The sequence below is a fragment of the Eimeria acervulina genome, genomic scaffold (assembly GCF_000499425.1).
Source record: "Eimeria acervulina Houghton genomic scaffold, Eah_scaff48, whole genome shotgun sequence".
Lineage (NCBI taxonomy): Eukaryota > Apicomplexa > Conoidasida > Eucoccidiorida > Eimeriidae > Eimeria > Eimeria acervulina.
Window position 1 is genome coordinate 50,325 of NW_013547311.1, and position 18,604 is coordinate 68,928.

General features: G+C 53.2%; 3 protein-coding genes across 3 annotated transcripts; 2 read left to right on the forward strand and 1 right to left on the reverse strand.

The window, feature by feature from the left end:
* Positions 1-3,629: 3,629 nt before the first annotated feature.
* Positions 3,630-5,150, forward strand: EAH_00009630 (hypothetical protein, conserved; the record flags this gene model as incomplete). The annotated part of the gene is made up of 1 exon (XM_013391899.1): positions 3,630-5,150. The coding sequence occupies one exon, from the start codon at positions 3,630-3,632 to the stop codon at positions 5,148-5,150; it is 1,521 nt and encodes a 506-aa protein (XP_013247353.1).
* Positions 5,151-7,196: 2,046 nt separating this feature from the next.
* Positions 7,197-13,277, forward strand: EAH_00009640 (exosome component 10, putative; the record flags this gene model as incomplete). Its single annotated transcript, XM_013391900.1, has 9 exons — positions 7,197-8,343; positions 8,557-8,667; positions 8,894-9,123; positions 10,002-10,156; positions 10,632-10,689; positions 10,912-11,064; positions 11,871-12,348; positions 12,566-12,603; positions 12,744-13,277. 9 exons carry the CDS (start codon positions 7,197-7,199, stop codon positions 13,275-13,277), a joined length of 2,904 nt encoding a protein of 967 aa, XP_013247354.1.
* A 1,005-nt stretch (positions 13,278-14,282) lies between these two features.
* EAH_00009650 (oligoribonuclease, putative) lies at positions 14,283-14,828 on the reverse strand (the record flags this gene model as incomplete). The annotated part of the gene is made up of 1 exon (XM_013391901.1): positions 14,283-14,828. The coding sequence occupies one exon, from the start codon at positions 14,826-14,828 to the stop codon at positions 14,283-14,285; it is 546 nt and encodes a 181-aa protein (XP_013247355.1).
* Between the last annotated feature and the right edge of the window lie 3,776 nt (positions 14,829-18,604).

An 18,604-nucleotide genomic window follows, 5' to 3' on the forward strand; every position in this document is an offset into this window, starting at 1 on the left:
AAACCTCAGCCGTGTGTCTTTTTGCATTTTCGAGGTTGATCAGGGCCTTTCCCCTGGTAGAGAGGCTACCAACGGATGGAAGACTCGATGTGTTCACCCTGGCTCACGAGATTTATCCCATTCTGTGGAAGTTGTTATTACAGCAAAACCAATTTATATAGAACGCTTCAACCTTTGCCTGCCGTCCATGTATGACGGCTGCAGCAAGGCGAGGGAAGTAGAGAAGCTCTTCGTTTCGTGGGAGTTGTACTTCCGCCTCCAAAATGCTCCCGAAAAATCACAGTTGCTAGTGATATCTTTATCATTGGAGCGGGAGACATGACAATGGTGATATTATCTATGGAAGGATTTCACTTTTCCGGAGCGCATCTGGACTATGGAAGTGGTCCAGTACGCCCTTCAATGTAGTTTTTTTCTCAGGTCAGCAAATTAAACAGGCTATGCCAAAAATGAGAAAACTCTCAACGGAAGTTGTCGGTAGAGAGCAGCATCTAGAAAGATTGGTCCTCATAAGCACGCCAGGCACTGGACTCGGAAATCCTTTGTCAACTCATAGCAGGGCTGTCCCCCAGAAAGGGACAACCGATAACCATCTGGGTCGAGAGAGAGGAAAAGGTGGAGTGACAGGGTGGAACGTGAGGAGATGAAGCAGTTACGGACCAAAGAGAAGGTAAAAAGCTTCCACTGCACGAGCTGAGGAGGAGTGGGGAGTTAAAAATGACCGGGCGTAGACCCCATGGGTAGTGAGACTGTGAACGCTGGCTTGACCAAGAAGAAGAAACGTGCGAGAACATCTGGCGCCTGGTGAATCCAGATTCCATAATGTGGAAAGTACAGAGCACTGCCCGACTTTGCTACAGACAAGGTCGCGTAGGCCCAGATTGCAGACTTATGAAAAATATTTTAGTAAATGAAGAAGTTTTGTTTCTGGCAGCGCCACTTCGGGAACGAAGAGGAAGATGCCTTGGCCCCCCCGCCACCTGCGGCGAGGTGATGGGGCCGAAAGAGGTGACAGCTCCATTCAGATCCGCCTCGCGTCAACTCTGTCCTTGTTCAACTTCGCATGAATGAGCAGAAGTTGCTGGCACTCTGTAATACAGTCTGTGAAATGGATCTGATGTCTGATGCTAAGGCGAAGAGGTGGAACCTGGCTGCATATTCGTTGGTCCTGTCTTTACGACTACCCTGCGCGGCTGGATAGGAGGCAAGGATCTGCACAAGTAAGGGAGAAAAATGAGAGTGCATTTCAGAAAGCGATCATATTTCTATGATGCGAGCCTTTTTTGTTTGACCAGTTCACCACGCCATAATCCTAGGCACGCCGTGGGTACTCCAGTGAATGGCCCGCATGCTCTCCCAGACGAACTTAAAGAAGCCAATGCACAAGGAAACACTGAGGGAGGGCATTTTCCAGCCCTCCCAACAGGATTTGCGGCCTCTCTGGTAGATGGAGGGCAAGCAGCGTCCCAAGAAAAAAGGAGCTAGCGCAGGGAGGCCCCTACGCAGTGCAGGGGCAACGCAGAAACAGGGAGAAGTCCATGCACTGCGCCGTCATGCTTTCCAGAAAATCGCAGACTTGGCATTCAATTCAGTTAACACTAAAGGGAAAACCAAAATGAGCACAATTAATGTAAGAGTTCTCAAACGTACTCGACAGCAAGGGGCTCCCAGCTGGCCGAACGCTTGCTGGACCCCCAATTCACTGCATTGAATGCACTGCCAGAGCAGCCCCAAGCTTTGTTCCGAAGTATTGGCGACCCCTGCATCTTGAAAACGAAATGCAGCGGGAAGCAGTTTAAGTGCAACGAAAAGGCCAAATTCAACTGTCGGCCAGCATACATCGAAGCACTTCCGTGCTGGCCTGGAGAAATGACAGGATGCTGGGCAAGTGCTTCAACTTCAAAGCCACTAACAATATTCGTGTAGCAAAAGTACCCGAGGGCCCTGATCGAGCAATGACTCTTGCACGATCAAACAGTGTATTCATCATTTGACTTCGGTGATGTGCTTTTGCAGATTCCAGGACATCCCGGCTCAAGGTACAATTATGCGATCCACATCCGCACGGGCAAATCATGTACACATGCATGCTCTTTGGGCCCGTAAAAGCACCGGCGGGAATGCAGCGGCCGGCCAATTACGCTTTTTTGGGGCCAGCCAATGAAGGCTGAATGACTACATACATGGAGGAATTGTCGGTATGCAGCCGGGATGCGCAAGAGAACCTGCAGCACCTACAGCTTGCCGGTCAGCAGCGGCTTTCGGGCACGTTACGTGAGAAACAGTGCTCCGTGAAAGCACAAAAGTGTTCGTTCTTCAAGCAAGCAATTTACTTCTTTGGGTTCTATGTTTCTGTCGCTGGGTTCCACCCATTTCCGGCAAAAATGGAGGCAATTCAGAGTTGGTTGCTACCCATCTTCATTTGCACAGACTTTCTGAAGCGCTCGGTTCCATATCGTGCTAAATATATCAAGCCCCCGAACTTCAGGCCGTCGTATTCTGCAGTAGAGCCAGAAGACTTAATACAAAAGCTCCTAAATAACAGATGACCCCTCCTTCTGTCCCCACGAGTCCCGTGAACAGTTGCCCGTCTGCGAAGGGTTGCTGCGTGGAAGAGCTGGCCGGGCGTGAGCACTACACCTCGTTGAAACTAATGGTGCCAGGCAGCCCCACGTGCAAGCACAGCCAAGCTCCCCTTCAGTGCATGAGCTGACACTGTAAGCATTAGCTAAGCACTTATTTGGCACTTCATTGCCAGCCTGCAAGCAACTAGAGATACGAGTGCCGACTCCCTAGTCATTGCTACAGGCAGCATATCACAGTGCGCATCTCACAGCACATGCACTTAAGTTAGAAATGACCTGAGGAAAAAATAAAGTGAACTGATCGAACCATAAGAAATACTGTGAATGCTTGTTTCCGTAGCGTTGATCCGGACTCGCAGCCGGTAGGCTGCAGGGGATCCCCATCCTTCGTTGCATGGTAGAATATCGTTGTTGTCGGGTATCTCAAGGCTTTATTGTTGTATATTACTAGAACAAATAACACGCTTTTGGCTACTAGTGGTACTGTCTCGCCACAGCACGCATTCAATGTGTGTGGCCCGACGCCACTGCTTGTGGGGGGACACTCCCTGAGTTCAGTCAGGAAGTCCGCCTGCTGCAACCAGCGCACCTCTGAGAGTGAAACTGCATGTGCAAAATACACATACATCCAGGGGCGGCTGTGTCCCCCTCTTTCTGGCGTGCAGAAAACAGCCCTGCTGTTCCTGCTGCGGCATCTGCTGCTGCGGGCCAGGGCCTTCTCTTGCAGGGGCGGAACGGCAGGAGGCACAGAGTTGCATCTTTCTTTCCCTCCCAAAGAGCGGTCGCAAAAGTTGAAATTTTCATATTCTGGCAAACCCAAACTGTCTTTCCTTCTCCCTCTCTACCACGGTGGTCTCTTGCTCCCGCCGCCACGACGGTGGGGGGCGGGCGAGTGGCGAGGCCCGAAAAATTCAGTTGGACGAAAGCGAAAGAGGGGACCAAGGGCCACAAGAACATCGGCCTTCGCATCAAATCTGAAAGGCTGCATGGTGTGGGCATGCGGCGCTGAAGGGACGCGCCGGGGGGAACACATCTACAGCCACAATGGAGCTTCAAGAAGGCGCCTCGAATATCTCCAAAGCGAAGGAGGCTAGTGACAACCGAGAGTCCCGGAAGCGAGCTTCTCGGACTGGCCGAACAGCGCGCACTCGTCCGCCTAGTGTCCCCAAAAGGAAAGTCCGGCAAGCGGGCACGGGAGTAGCATCAGAGGCCATGCAGGGGGCCGCTGCAGCAGCGGCTACACGAGGTGCCACAGCATCAGGTGCTACGGGAGCTACGGCAGCCGGGAAGGCCCCTCGAACTCCTGTAGGAGGCACCACTTCTACGTCAACGGCTCCAGATGCGAAGGAAGACGAGCGCATGACGGAGGGGGTTGCTGAGTCTGCTCTGGAGACGGGTTCCAAGGAGGCCGCCAATGACTCCCTCCTCGAATCGCCGCCCTCACTCAAGCCGAGTTCGAACCCGAACTCGAAGAGGAGAGCAATTATATGGCGAGCTGCATTCGTGGCGGTCCTGTTGGCGGTGGTGCTGATGGGTTTTCGGCGTCTCTTGCGGCCTCGATTGCCTGTTCGGATAGGGCCTGCGTTAACATCGAATGCCAAGGAGGTGCAGATGTACGAGAAGGCTGTTCGACAGGCAACAGGCGAGTTGAAACGGCTTTGGAACCGAGTCTCGCCGGAGGTCCGACAGTCTTTCTACGTGCACTACTCCCCAAAGGTCTACGGCTCTTCATCCCTTACGTCGCCTGTGGAGTTGTATGAGCGCCAGGTGAAGAAAGTATGCGAGAATGAACGTCCGCCGTCTGGGGCCTCTGCCCAAGAGTACGGGCAGTACGCATACCGGCTGCAGGTTACGCGAGTGGTGCTGAAAGCCGCGTTTGCTCGTCTGTCGCAGCTGCAAACGTTTGAGGAATTCCTCCTTTCCACACGAGGTAGCGAAGAAGATCGATACTCCGTGCAGCCCCCCGTGTTGCCTGGTGTGGGTCTGAATTCCTCGGATGAGGAGCTGCTGAGTTTCCGAGACTTTCTCGACCTCCTGGGCTCCCACAGAGCCGCCTTTCCTGTTTTCCCTGACGCCACTGCTAGAAAACCAGCGGTGCCCATCGCTCTGGCGCAGGGCCTCGCCAGGGCGGTGCAGACTGCCGACTTCCAGACGGAAATGGACGCGAAGGTGCACAGGGCGTTCCACGAGCTGCTGCTCGTCACGGGCACGTCGCTGCCATGCGGGTCCTTGCAGCCTTTGGAGGAGTTTGCGAAGCAGGGGCCGCTCTTTGTGGAGCCACAACGCCCCTTTTTCCCCGTCTCCTTTTTCTCTCATCTCCTTGCGGCCTTCGGCAGAGAGCGCAGCTATCAAACATTGACAGACGATGCCTTGTCTACCTGGGCGTACCAGTGGACCTATGAAGGCGCCTCCCAGCGGCTCGCCGAAATCGGAGAACGCATGCGTTCCAGCGCTACTCTTGCTGCTGCAGTGAAGGTGGCGCTGGTTAGCCGCTGGGCCCTACAGCAGCCCCACGACCCTACAGCCTCAACGGACTTAGTCTGTCTCGCATTCTCTCTCCTCTAGCTGCCGTGTTAAAGGCTCTGCAAAGCCGCCCCAAGGCCTCTCTTCCAGTCAGCTCGCAAGTGCCCACTAGGCACGCGACAACCCGACGCTTCGGGACGAACTGGTTTTTATCGTGTGTTTTTTCACTGGGCGGTGCTCTTGTGGAGGTCCCCTCGCCTCTTCCTTCAAGCTGGCTCGCGCGAGTAGGGCCAGGCAAAAGGGGGAAGACAGGGGGGAGATGTTTTTTGAAGGGAGGTGTATGTGCAGGTTTGGCGTTGCGTCATTCGAAGCTTAATCATGAAATGCACCTTCGCCGCGATTGCGCTATATGGGTTGCTGCTGTGCTTGAGAAGGGGTGCTTTACAGTGCAGCGTGCCCTTCCTTTCTTCTGCAGCGCTTTGACCCGAACGCCCCACTTTTCTTTTGTGTCACAATGCCACACGACGGCACATAATGCTAGCATCTAAATAAAAACCCATTTGTACACGCATGCATGCTGCGGACGCTGGCTGCGCAGTAGCGGCACAGCTAAAGAACGCTCTATCTTGTGGCTGGCAGGCCCGCCTTCGTCTGCGGGCTTACTGACCGCAAGATGTCTTTAGTACGAATTTCTGAATGTACGGCAATTCGAAACAGAATTATAAGAAAGCCGCATTTTTTCCCTCGGCAAGCGGTTCTTCACCCTCTCAGCTGCAGCAGGACACTCAGCAGCAGCCTTTCCTCCGCCTCCTCGCCCTATCCCGAATGTAGCAATTCACATACAGGCGCAGCGCATGATTCGAAGCCCCACTTGACTTATTGAAAAAGCACGGGGCTCTCCTGCTGCACGTGGTGCACCTGCAGAAAGAACAAGAAGGAGGGCCCACACACAACACAAACGAGGAGCAGGATTTGGGGTTAAGCGGAATAGGGAAGACATGCCAACAGCGGCCAGAGATTCAGCAAAGCGGCAGCCATTTCCTCCTCCGTCGTTCAAGTGCAAATAGCGATGGGGGCTTTTTCTTTCTTCTTACAGCTCCGAAGGTTCTCGATCTCACAGAAGGACTGTCGCTAGCTGCAAGGGAAATAAAAAGCCTAGGATAAGAGTTCCAAAAAGCCGCAGATAGCCTTCCTTCATTGCCTCCACGCATCCTGGGCACAGCGGCACAAGGGGCTGGGGCTGACGCTGTGGAGAGAAGGCAGCAAATTCTGTCGCGATTTGCAGTGCTACTTGCCGCAACCCTTGCTGCAGGGCAAACCCACACGCATGCATGCAAAATCCCCCTCTTGCTGCATGCAAAAACACTGTATGCAATTTTGAAACCCTTTCTTGGCGCACAGAAGCCAGCCTACACGAAACTGGAATTACTTGGTACACCAAAGAGTTCCGGGCTTGGAATCCTGCACTTCCAGTCTGTCGCTGCGTTGGGTGAAACCACTGAACTTCAGTGTTCCCTGTCGACGTTAGGCATACACCGCGCTGTTCTACGGGGTAGCTCTGCTGCAATATTACTAATGATACTGCTCAGGCATGAGACTGTGTGTACACTCTAATAAGATAAGAAATATCCCTCTTCTTCCTCCCCCTCCTTAACCCCTACACCATTCAAATATTTCTTGAAACAGCATTTGGCAATGTGTATTTCATGAACATCTTAGCTATCAGGCGCGCTGCAGAGGAGGGCAGAAGGGACCGATCCGTGCCCCGAGCTGCCTCGCAGCCCCAACGCGAAGGGATGCATGCGTTAGAAGCGAGATTTTAAACTTTCTAACCCTTCATTCTAGCATACTATTCTCTTTCCTCCACGCAAGGGCGAGCAGCAGATAATTTAAGACCTCCTTCCTGCATAGCAGCGATCCACAGCGACAGACGCGCAGCACGGGGGCCCCCGGGGCCGCCAGCGGGTCGTTTAGTCGAGGCTTGGCTTCTGCATAGATTTCTCTGTCCTTTTTCGTTTACTTTATCTGTTTAGATAAGTGCATCGCCGAGAAAAGAAGCACCGGAGATTTTCAGCCGCCGCAGCCCTGAGGGGCCCCACACCCACGAGCAGCTGCCTCCATCGGGGCCGCTTGTAGCTGTGCATCACAATGAATTTCTGTCTTCCAACGGTAGATGGTTTTCTTATACAGCAGCATCAGGCTCTGGGGCGTCCCTCAGGGCAGGGTGTAGCGTCGGAGGGAGCGCACGATGTTGCAATACCTGCTGCTGCAGCAGGAGGGCCTTCGGCTTCTCCGGCCCCGGCCCCCCCAAACAGCTTGAAGAGCCTGCTGCACCAAATAGCCGGCGTTGCTGCTGCTGCGCAACGGATCCCTGTGGGTGATGACTACACCATTAGGACCTCCACCAGCAGCAGCGCGAGGCGGGCCACAGAGGGAGCAGCTGCAGACACCCTCCGAATCCTCCTGGAGCTTGCTGTTGGATGCTACGGGGGTGGATCAGGATCATTCAGTTCTCTGAGGAAGGCCGAGGCCCTTCATCGTTCTCTTGCTGCTTGCACAGGGCCCTCCGGTAGCGCCCCTAACGGCAGCAGCATCTGCAACAGCGCGCTGCTGCAGCAAGACGGGCTGCAGATTCATGAGGGAGTCGGGACGGGGGTCCAGGGGCTTCTGGATGAGCTACTTGAAGCAGTCGACGTCTCCTTGGAGGCGCACCGGCGCAACCCCCAAAAGAAGATACGCACGCGTTTGCCCCAGGAGCAGCAGCAGGAGCAGCAAGAGCAGCAGAAGAAGGAAAAGCAGGAGCAGCAGCATGATGGGGACACAGTACCAGCTGACGGCACTGCCTCGCCGCATTCTTCTAGACGTGCTGTGCCCTTGCCAGGTTTTCTGGCTGTGCTAGAGGGCCGTCCTCAGAGCAACTGGGCGTTCCTGATAAACAACAACAGCCGACGCTTCGTCCCTCGGCTTCAGCAGAAGCCCCACAAGAAATACCCTTTGCCGGCAGCTGCTATCGAGGCTGAACAGCGGCTAGCCCTCAGGCTTGAGAAGCGTAGGGACCTTTTCGAGGATGCAGTGTCGACTGCCTTGGCTCTGGAGACAGCAACAGGCCAGCAGCGGCAGCTGCTGTTGCAGCAGCTGCAGCAGCAGGAACAAAATATGCAGAAGCTGCAGCAGGAAGAAGATGATGCCCAGAAATCGGAGAGTGCGGAGCCCCTCCCTCACCCTTATGAGGGGGAATTGAAGGCACTGCAGTGGCTGCTGCAGGGAGACCAGCAGCAACCAGATGTGTACTCGGGTATGTCCACCTCTAGCGCTTGCCACGTCATGAGCAGTTCTTGCTGTTAGTCATGCTGCGGATGCTGTACCTGCTCTAGTTGCATCGATGGCAGCAGCAGCAACGGCAGCAGGGCGCGGGCACCAGCACGAGTAGTTTGAGGAGTAAGAGCTACTGCTGTGCGTGCGCATTGCTGCTTCTGCCGCTGCTTCTGCCGTGGTTGGTCCTTATCAGATTTTTTCGCCTTGAAAGAGCCTAGAATGCCTCAGCCTGTTGAGGAGACGCCTCTTGTTTTCGTGGAGACGCCGCAGCAGCTCCGGGAGATGCTGGACGAACTCTGCAGCGGTCAGATTCGCTGTTTCCCTTTTTGTGTTGTAGTTGCTGCTTTTGCTGTATCTAATAGCGACTGTGGTCCTGTTGCTTATCCCACTGATTGTAACGCGTTTTTTTTGTGCTAATACTGCGGGGGCTTGTTGCTTCCAGGGAATTGATGATGGCGCATCCTTGCGTGTACGCCGCTGCTGGCTTTAATGCTGTTGTTCGTGTTGCTGCCTCTGCTGCTACTGCTCAGGACGTCACAAGGTCGTGGCCATTGACACGGAGCACCACTCGTATGAAAGCTACAAAGGCTTCGTGTGTCTGCTGCAGCTGTCCACCTGCAGCAGCGCGGGGGCGGCCAAGGACTTCATCGTGGACCCGTTTTCGTTGTTTACTTACCTTCCAGCTTTAAACGAATTGACGGCGAACCCCAAGATCCTCAAGGTTCTTCACGGTTCAGCCAGCGACGTCTTGTGGCTTCAGGTGTGTCGGCTGCTCAGTTTATTGTAATGACTGCATTATGCTACTGTAGGAATACATATTTGGATCCATATTCCCTGCCTGAATGTGGTGCTTGTGGTTTGAACTTTCAAACTGAGAAAAGCAAATTAAAAACACGCACGTCAATTATTCTAATACATATGTTGTACTGTGGACTGCACTCGACCATGTTGGTTTGCCCTAAGGTACGGAGGAGTGGAAAATTGTATCAGTTCCTTGAAGACTTATGTTGTAGTGCATTCTCTCTTTTATTATGTTGCTTGCGTTTTGAAATGGAAGACTGAGAAAGCAAATGAGGTGCATGAACCAAGTAGTTGAGTAATTGCGTGTACTGCATGCACGTTTCGACTATGTTGTTCGTGTTTCGCAATCGAAAGCTGGAAAAACAGAAACAGTCCATGAGCCAGTCATTTCAATGCTTATGTTGCTCTCATCACCCTATTTGAATATGTTATTTGCGATTTTTAGTCGATTACTGCAAAATAAATATGAAGCCGACGAATGGAACGGCTGTGCATTAGTTTGCTCCGCCTCTCGTATTCATGAACACTGCACAGGCGTCCTGCTTCTGCTGCGGCGTGCTGCTCGTAGCAGCTCCCCAGCAGACGCAACGATGCTTCTGGCCTGTTTGGCTAAGTTCTACCTGTGTCGTAAGGAGAGACATGCTCTTGGTCTTTTGTGATGCCACACCGAGACGCAGCACCGCATTTTTTCCCTGTGTTGGGCTTGTATGTTTCAAGTATTCGCATGCATACGTGCATTTGTCTCTTCTTGGGTGTCTTTTGCCCGTTTCACTCCGTGCATGCCCCAGACAGCTGCTGCAAAACACGCACCTGTTGCTCTGTCCCTGTTTGCCGCAGCGTGATTTCTCTGTTTACCTCGTTAATGTCTTCGATACGGCTGTGGCAGCTCGGACCTTGGCTGTTCCGGGTGGTGCCTCTCTGGCGAACCTGCTCAGCTTCTACGTGAAGAAACAAAAGGACACGAAGATGCAGCTAGCAGACTGGAGAGTCAGGTGGGCCCTCTTCCTGCTAACAGCAAACTGATGAGTTGTCTTGTTCTCGAAGATGTATTTTGGTCTCTGGTGTTGACGTATGCTGTCGCTGGAATATGTATTTGCCACAGTTGTGTATCTGCTGCTACTGCTGCTGCTGCTTAGACCTTTAACGGAAGAAATGAAGGCTTACGGCCGGTCTGACACGCATTACCTGCCTTACATCTACCAATGCATGCAGAACCAAATTCTCGCCAGAGACGACCAGTACGTTGTGCTGCTGCTCGCTGCTGTTGGCTGTTACTGTGCTACTTCTGGTACTGCTGCTACGGTTCGTGCTGCTGCTGCCGGGCAGGCAGAGACAGTAGCAATTGATGCTTCATCATGCCATGAGAATGGCAACAGTATTTTGTCTGGTTCTATTGTTTTCGTGTTCCTCGAGCTGAACAATTTGTTGTTGCTGTCACTGCCCCTGCCGCTGCGAATGCCACCACAGAACGGGGATGTATAACTTGGGTTGCACAACGCCGGAGGATCTGGGGGACCCCACAGCTGTATGTATAACAGGCACAGTAGAGGCAGTACCACTTGATGCTGCTGCCAGAAAACTTAGTTCCCTTACACATGGCATTAGGTTAGCGGCTCTCAGCCACCGCGTTTGTTAAGCAGGAGCAAGGAAAGAACAGCAGGAGGGCGGGAGGGCGTCGCCGGCAGCACTGCATTTGCAGTTTGCCAGCAGCGGGGGTTACTTGCCTGTGCTTTGCGCGGGTGTTCAGTCAGGACGAGCGGCAATCCTAGGAGTGCTGGAGCGCAGCAGAGACATTTGCCTTTCCCTGTACACGGAGGGGCCGTTTGATGAGGAGAAGGAGGCAACACAACTCCTAAAGAGAAACAGCACCGCCCTCGCCCCTCTTTCTTTTGCCGTTCTGGTAAGATAAGCTGATCATCTTGTCTACGCTACTGCTGCTGCTTCTGCTGCTGCTTCTGTCGGTGGTGGTGGCAATTCCAGTCGTTTTCACTGGGGTTGTGGCTGTAGCAGACATGCGCTTGTGCATGGTTCTCATTTTTTCTTGTCGAGGCTGTTGCTGATGCTTATCTACCGTGGTCTTCTGCTGCTTCTGCCACTGCTGCTGCTGCTGTTGCTGCTGCTTGTGCTGCTGTCGCTGATGTCTGAACGCATCCTGCTTTCCTCTAATCTGGGCTCAGAAGGGACTCCTGTCATGGCGAGACTCTGTGGCGCGAAAAAGGGACGTCAGCCCTCATGCAGTCCTGGCGAACGCATGCCTTTTGCTTCTGGCGCAAAGGGTGCGCAGACAGCGCACGATGGCCACACACGACTACGAGCATCACTTGTTGCTTCAACAGTAGCCCAGATGCACCCGGGTAGCAGCACCAGCCTTTGCTGATGCTGATCTGCATCTTGCCTTTTCGTTCGCACCGCCCCTCCTGGAAGAACCTGCTGGTTCCACTGGTGCACCGCTGGCGTTTGCTGCGATTGAGCTGCTGCTGCAGAGGCCATTGAACCACGTCCAGCTCCGTCACGCCATCCGCCCCACACCACCAGCGGTGCACCGATACGGCGCGGAGATCCTTAAAGCCGTCCAAGTGTGCTACCGGCTGCAATAAGAAGACCCTCAAACAGAGCTGCTGTCCTGGCTGTTGCTGCCGCCTCCCTGCTGTATCAATGCCACCGCCATACCGCTCCAGCTTTGCTGCTCTTGTGCTTTGCCCTCAGGGAGCTTTAGAGAAAGCAGTTGCGTCCCCTACTCCTACAGCAGGCCCGGACCAGGATCAACGACCAGGAGAGCAGCAGCCGCAGCAACATCAGCAACAACAGCCAGAGTCGATGCCTGAGGACACGGATGATCTGTTGCCGTCTGCTGCAGTCCTAAGAGAGGCTGTAGCTGCACAGCAGCAGCAGCTGCTTGCCTCAGCGGATGTTCCGATCTCCCCCTCACAGGAGCCAAACGAAGGGATTGGCATGCAGAGCCGGCCTGGCGGCTATGATAGCACGAACAGTAGCAGTATTAGTAATAGTAGTAGTAGTAGTAGTAGTAGTCGCAGCGACAGTAGCAAGTGGCCGGAGCAGCACGACTGGTCTGTGCAGTTAGGGGGCATCTTCTCCATGGGTGTGAAGGGCTCCAAGCCGCCGGTCATAGTTCAGGTTTCTTCGGCTGTCCTCTCTTGTCGCATGGAAGGAATGATTGCTCACAGTGAGTGGCTGTGGTTGCTGCCGTTGCTGTGGGTTATGGCGATGTTTCAGTTGCATGTGTTGTGTAGTAGCCTCGTATTTTCCTCCGAAGTTCGTATTGCATGTTCAAGTCCTACTTTATTTTTAAAAATAAAGTACGGAAGTGGCGAAATAGGTATACGCGTTGTCCTTTCAGCCTGTCATTCCTTCGCTGGCTGTGGTGCATGTGTCTTCTGCAGACACGGCAACGCCTGATGGTTTGTCTTCTTTTGAAAATGTGAGTGAAGGACTTGTGAACAGCAGCACAAGCGTATCAGCGCAACAAGCACAGCAGAAACAACAACAGCAGCACTTGCAGGGGCAAGTCGCTTTGTTTTTAGGGTGTCTGTGAAGCTGATTCGTCGCTGCTGCGCTCAGGCCCAAAACCCCTCACACACAGCACGGCAAGTTGCTCGCTGGGTGTACGGGCAGCTGCAACGGATGGAGCAGGGCAGACTGCTGCATGCCCGTACCAGCAAGCAACACAACCGGATGGCAACGCCAGCAAAAGAGGAGGAGCAGCAGCAACATCTTGACAGCACAGTCAGTTTGATGCTCCCCGCCCACCCCCCTCCACCGCCGGACCCAGAAACCGTTGCAGCAGCGGTCGCAGCGCCAATGACTTGTGGTTCTGCTGCAGCCGCATCGACGGAAGCAGCAGCGGCATCAGAAACGCTACCAGACCCTTCTGCCAAGGATGTCATTGAAGGAAACCGAGGCAGAAAGAGGGCGTCCCCTGCGACGACGGAGACCCCGCTGGGCCTTATTCCTGTGGCTCAGCAGACGTGGAAGAGGCGAAGGAAACAGCGCAAGCGCGCGGCAGCTGCAGAAGCAGCGCCTGCGCGAGTAGCGGAAATGGGTGGCAGTACGCTTGGCTTGTCGGGCACTACAACTGGTGGTGCAGTGCCTTAGTGGTGCAATCTGCTCGTGCAAGCCCGGCTGCATAAGCTGCTGCTTTATTTTTGCTTTCGAGGGATGTAGTACGCCCCTCATGGCAGCCTTGTGCTGATGCAGTACCGCGGGCGAAGGCCTAATATGCCTTGGGCCACCAGCTCTGTTTCTAGCTGCAGCACCTCGCTGCAGCCGTTTACCCAGCTTCAGCAGCCCAGTGGCTTTCTGGAGTATCTGCAGTACTGGTGTTGATTTAACGGGTGAGGAAGGGCTCCTCTGGCCCGTCGAGACACCAGTCACGGGACGCCCCCGAGCGTCAATAGTAGACAGCAACGCTTCTGGATGAGTAGACCCCCGTATGTCCCTGCAACAGATCAGTCACCTACGCCGCTACACCCCTGTCCTGTAGGCGTTCAGCAGCCGGCGTAGTGCTAAGACAACGGAGATTTAGAGTTTAGGAAAGCCTGAGGCAGATGCTGCTCCTGGGCGGCTCAACTGTCTCCTCTACACGTCGTGCAGACACTTTTGCTTGTCAAATGAAAACATATTCGGCACAGAACCGAAATCTCCACTTCCCACAAAAGCAAAACAACGAAATAGGCCCTGACAACGGTTGGCCCCTTCCTCGTCTGACCGTCCCTGCAGAATCCTTCTATGCTTGTCAGGTCCCTGTGTTTCAGTGTTTGCTTGTTTGTTTGTGCGGTGACGCCAGTCCTCTCGAGCAGCTCTTTGAATTTCTCAGAGAGAGATAGAGCACGGTGCTCGACGGTAAGGCAAGTCAATGCATGCTGTGAAGCATAGTTCATTCAACGAATCCAGGAGTTGCCACCAAGGTGTGCGTAGAAGTCCGCACGCACTCCTCAAGGAAATTGTGCGGCCATCCATAAAAACTCTGCGCGTCTGCCTGTGCGCCATGTCGTAACCATCGACTGAAGTCCGCCTGTTTCAGCTGAAATCCCTTGCCCGTGTTCACCAAGATGGTGCGTTTGCTCGGGTTGTACACACTCGCCTTCTGGGTTTCTCTGTCTATTTGAAGATCCTCTCACGGTAATAGGCAAGCTCCCGAATGCTTTCCTTGATATCGTCGAGCGCCCTATGCATGTACTGTTTCTTCGCTGGTGCCACCAAAGGAAACCACCTTTGTGCAATGACCTTGATGCTGGAAACATCTAATATTCGGTAGTGCAGAAACTCCAGCAGCGCCGGCATCTCTTTCCTCAGGAATTCCTTGTCCATATGAATCGAATTTCCAGCAAGAATTGCTTCTTTAGCGCCTACGCTATTCTTTTTCAAGAAGGCGATGATGCGCTCCTCGGCGTCGCGTGCAGTGAGAGTCGCTCGCTGACAGGCTTCCGTTAGACCGGAGTTCCCGTGCTGCTGCCGACACCAAGCCCCCATCTCCTCCAGTTCTTCTTTTGGGCAATGCAGCACCATGCTTGGCCCCTCTTGCATGTGCTTCAGCTCCCCGTCCGTCAAAATGCACGCAACCTCCAGGATCCTGTCCCTAGCAGGATCAAGTCCTGTCATCTCGCAGTCCAGCCACAACAGGGGCTGCTCAAACTGACGACCCATCGCGGTAAGTAACGGATGGTATGCAGGGGGAGGAGAAACGCTCGTAGTCGTTGAAGAAGACGGGAGAAAACGCAATATGCCGCTTCTCCTGAGCAATCGTCTACCCACCAAACAGAGGCAAGAGCACACACCTAGCTAGCTGTACGCCTTTCATTCTATCTGGCTGACTAATTTGCTGCCCAGCTGTGCCAAGATACGGAAATGGTTGCTCTTACTCACAAGCACAACAACGATGCCCAGCAGTGTCATGCAACGGAAGTGGTTTTTTGCACTGTAGTTCACACAAGGAGATGAGACGCAACTCAGGGTGGTGCTTCATACACGTCCACGTGAAACTTACGATATTTGCTCCTTCAAAACCAAAAGAAAGCAGATGGGATGAAGGCAAGACTCTCCGACAAAATGCCGATGCACCTCTAAGTGGATGCTGTCTTGTGGTTGGCGGTCGCTGTGCAGCCTCCTCAGCCAGCCGTACTCTGTCCTGGGCAGGAACACGGCTTCTTCCCCCCTTGGCTGGTGTGGGTGCGCCTACAGACTAGTGCAGACACTCGCTTTCGAAATTCAGCGGCAAATGGAACTGAGTCAAATCACGACGCCGGATCAAACGCGATCATCCGAAAACACTCTCAAAGCCTGGTTCCTCTCCAGCTAGACGACGTGGTAGAAGTTAATGGCGGCCACGAAATATACACCTCCAAGACTCATTGCAGATCAGAGGCAACTAGGTAGTACCAATACGTAGTTACTCAATTATAATGGTTGAGCTTGCTTCTCTGGGCGCTTCATCCGAGCCTCCACAACTGCCCAAGAGGTCACCCCAACAGCTATTGTTTTGTTTGCTATTGAGATATCTATGCAAGAGTAAGAGGCCACACGGCCTCAGAGCCAGTAGGATTTGGGCCTCAACCCTGTGAAACAACACCGAGACCCACTCATTGCCCGCCCGCGCCGCACAAGGAAGAAACTCACCGGCACACAGATGTACAAAGATAAAAATGAACGAACACTTCAGTTACACCTCAAAATTTACCCAGGCATTCAACAACAGCAAGAACGGAGAAGGAGGCGGTCCCACACAACACAGAAGGGGGGGTGGGGGGAATGCAGAGCCCCCAGTCTTTAGCCTGCTGCACCACATGCCCTCGGTGTATGAGGGAGCACGATTCTAGCCAATTAATTATTTATCTGTCCGGAGATTTATCTACTTCGTTGCGGCGCGTTTTCCTAGCCGTGCCACCGTGCGCAGTCGCAAGCCGCCGGCTGGGTTGCGCTGCTGAGAATCTTCCTTGAAAAAACTGCTGTTTCGGTGTTTTGGTACTTGAAACCCCATATGCATCTAACAGTTGGCGGCGATATTTGTGCATGCATTTGAGAGGGGCTACATAACAAAGGTCGTGGGCGAGGACATCACTGAAATGCGCGAGTCCAGGACTCAGGACAATAGTTCCCTAAAAGCGTCTGATACCATCCCATGCAACGGCCCTGGGCATGTGAATGGTGCAAGAAGGGAGCAGATTCTGTCATGAGTAGCAGCGCACTTTCCTTTGCTCGAACTACTAGTGCTGCAAACAACCCCGCATACAAATACAACCGAATCATATTTGCTGCATCCACAAACACTGTAGAAAAAATGCTACTCATGCGTTCCTAGCACCACTTTAGTCCTGCACGCTAAATAGAATAGAACCACTGTCTCGAGAAAAGGCAGGAAGAGACTCCATCACACCGCAGGGGCGCCGCTAAAAACCGCACTTCGTCGTGATGGTCTAACGAAAATCGCAATTTTGGGGCATTCTAGCCAGTTGGCAACTAAAGAACAGAAGGCGTGAGCGCTGTTGGAAAAAGGCTTCTACTGGAGTGCGAGTGTTTCTCAACCTCACGCTGGTCAAGGGATCAGTCAAGGTACTCGGGCTCAGTGGAATTAAGAATGACTTCAGATATAACGGAAAAGTACATTCCTCATGCAGAGGCAGAAGGTTCGCTCCTCTGTTTACGGGGAATAATTATCAGAAGCTTTCTAGGGAGTAAGCGCGGGGAGTAAACCCTACTCCAGGTGCATGCGCGCGCGTTATGAATAAATAAAAATGTTGGGGTTTTCGATCATCAGCCTGGCAGTCCCCCGTGGACTATGTCTTTGTTCTCGTAATGGCAGCCAGCGAACTATTTGCTAATGATTTATACTCAGTGGCACGCTTCCGTAGCTGCGCACGTAGCCCGAGACAGAGACTGCGCTAGACTTCATGTGCGGTAGTTGCAGGATGTGCGTATTAAAGATAAAAGCACAGTGCTTTTTGCATTATATTGCCCTTGCGGAGAAACATAAAAAAGGGCATTCTTAGCACGGACACACAGCACAACTTTTACAAGAATTTTGTCGAGATGCTCGTTGGGAATCAGATAATTCATTTTGCCCCTCACCGGTATAGCGCTGCATTCATCGGGTCGCTCCCCTTAGCATTCGTAAGCATTCAATTCTTAGCAGGGGGTCGAGGATGGACAGGAATCTCGGCACTACTGGGCCGCCGATGCAGTCAAGCAAATACGCTGGCTACAGTGTTTTCCGAATGGGAACGTGACTGCAGATTGCGCCTTCAGGCCGGTGGCTGAATGGCTGGAGAAGGTTATGTGCCAGATGGAGCAAGCGCCGTTGGTTGTGCCGCTCACCGCAGAATGTAGAAGGCTCACCCGGACGTATCTCGCACCTGCAACAGCTAACAGCTACATCGCAGCCGGTGCGTGTTACACGAGGCTGAAACAACCGTAGTTCTGGCTGAACGCAAAATGATTCTGTTCGAGCAGCAATGTTCTCAACAAGCCGTTGTATTTCACAATTGATGGCGCACTGAATGCGCTGAGCCTTGAGAAATAAATTCTTTTTAAAAAGCTCCCAACTACCAGTTGCCTTCTGCATCCTACAGCCCGGCAACTGCTGCGACTATTTTGGGAACCTTCCTGTCGATCATGTTAGTCACGACGGCCCATTAGCTCGCAACCGTTCAAGGAGCTGCCCTGGCACCGCCTTTACGACGCAGGCACAGGCTTGCGGGTTCACCGCCTTCGAGGGCGCACAAAACTTGAACCGCTGCTTGGCAATCTTTGATTCCGTGAGTTGAGTATCTGCAGTCGTAGCACTTCTTCAAGGGGTTACGCACGCACGCCACCCATTCAACAAGCTCTGGCCTTGCAGCCTGTACCTATCCTCCGCATTCCGAGTGAAGACACACGGCATGCCGACCTCGTTCAGCGAAGCCCGGCTGGAGTTCCCGCCGGTTTTTGCCAATGCATTCAAACGAAGAGACGCGAGCATAGCCCATAACATAACTTGGGTGAAAGATGAGTGGAAGGCACTAAACGCGCTGGAGCTCCATCCTCCGACGGTATTCACCTCTCGACGCCTGCTTACTCCATAATGGTGCTGATACTCGTGTGAGATGCGGCGCCAAAGCCAATGCCCTGCTATTATGAATACGAACTATATTACGCATAGCATCCACACCTTCTGCACTTCGGAAGCCGGGTGAGTCACAGGCTTATATCAAGCTGTTGGTCCTAACGCTTGCTGGTTAAGATTACTAATAACTACTAATGGCTACAAGAAAGGCATCAATGCCCAACGCAGTTGCACTCCTCCGCAGAAGTTTGAGGTAGATGCAGGGACCCCTGAAGGCATGCAAAGGGGAATCTCGCAGTCTCGCTGGCTCACAGCGTGTCTGGACACCATATCCACACGTATAGAGATGTGCGTAGGCCCATGGGAAAGCAGATAAAGACAAAAG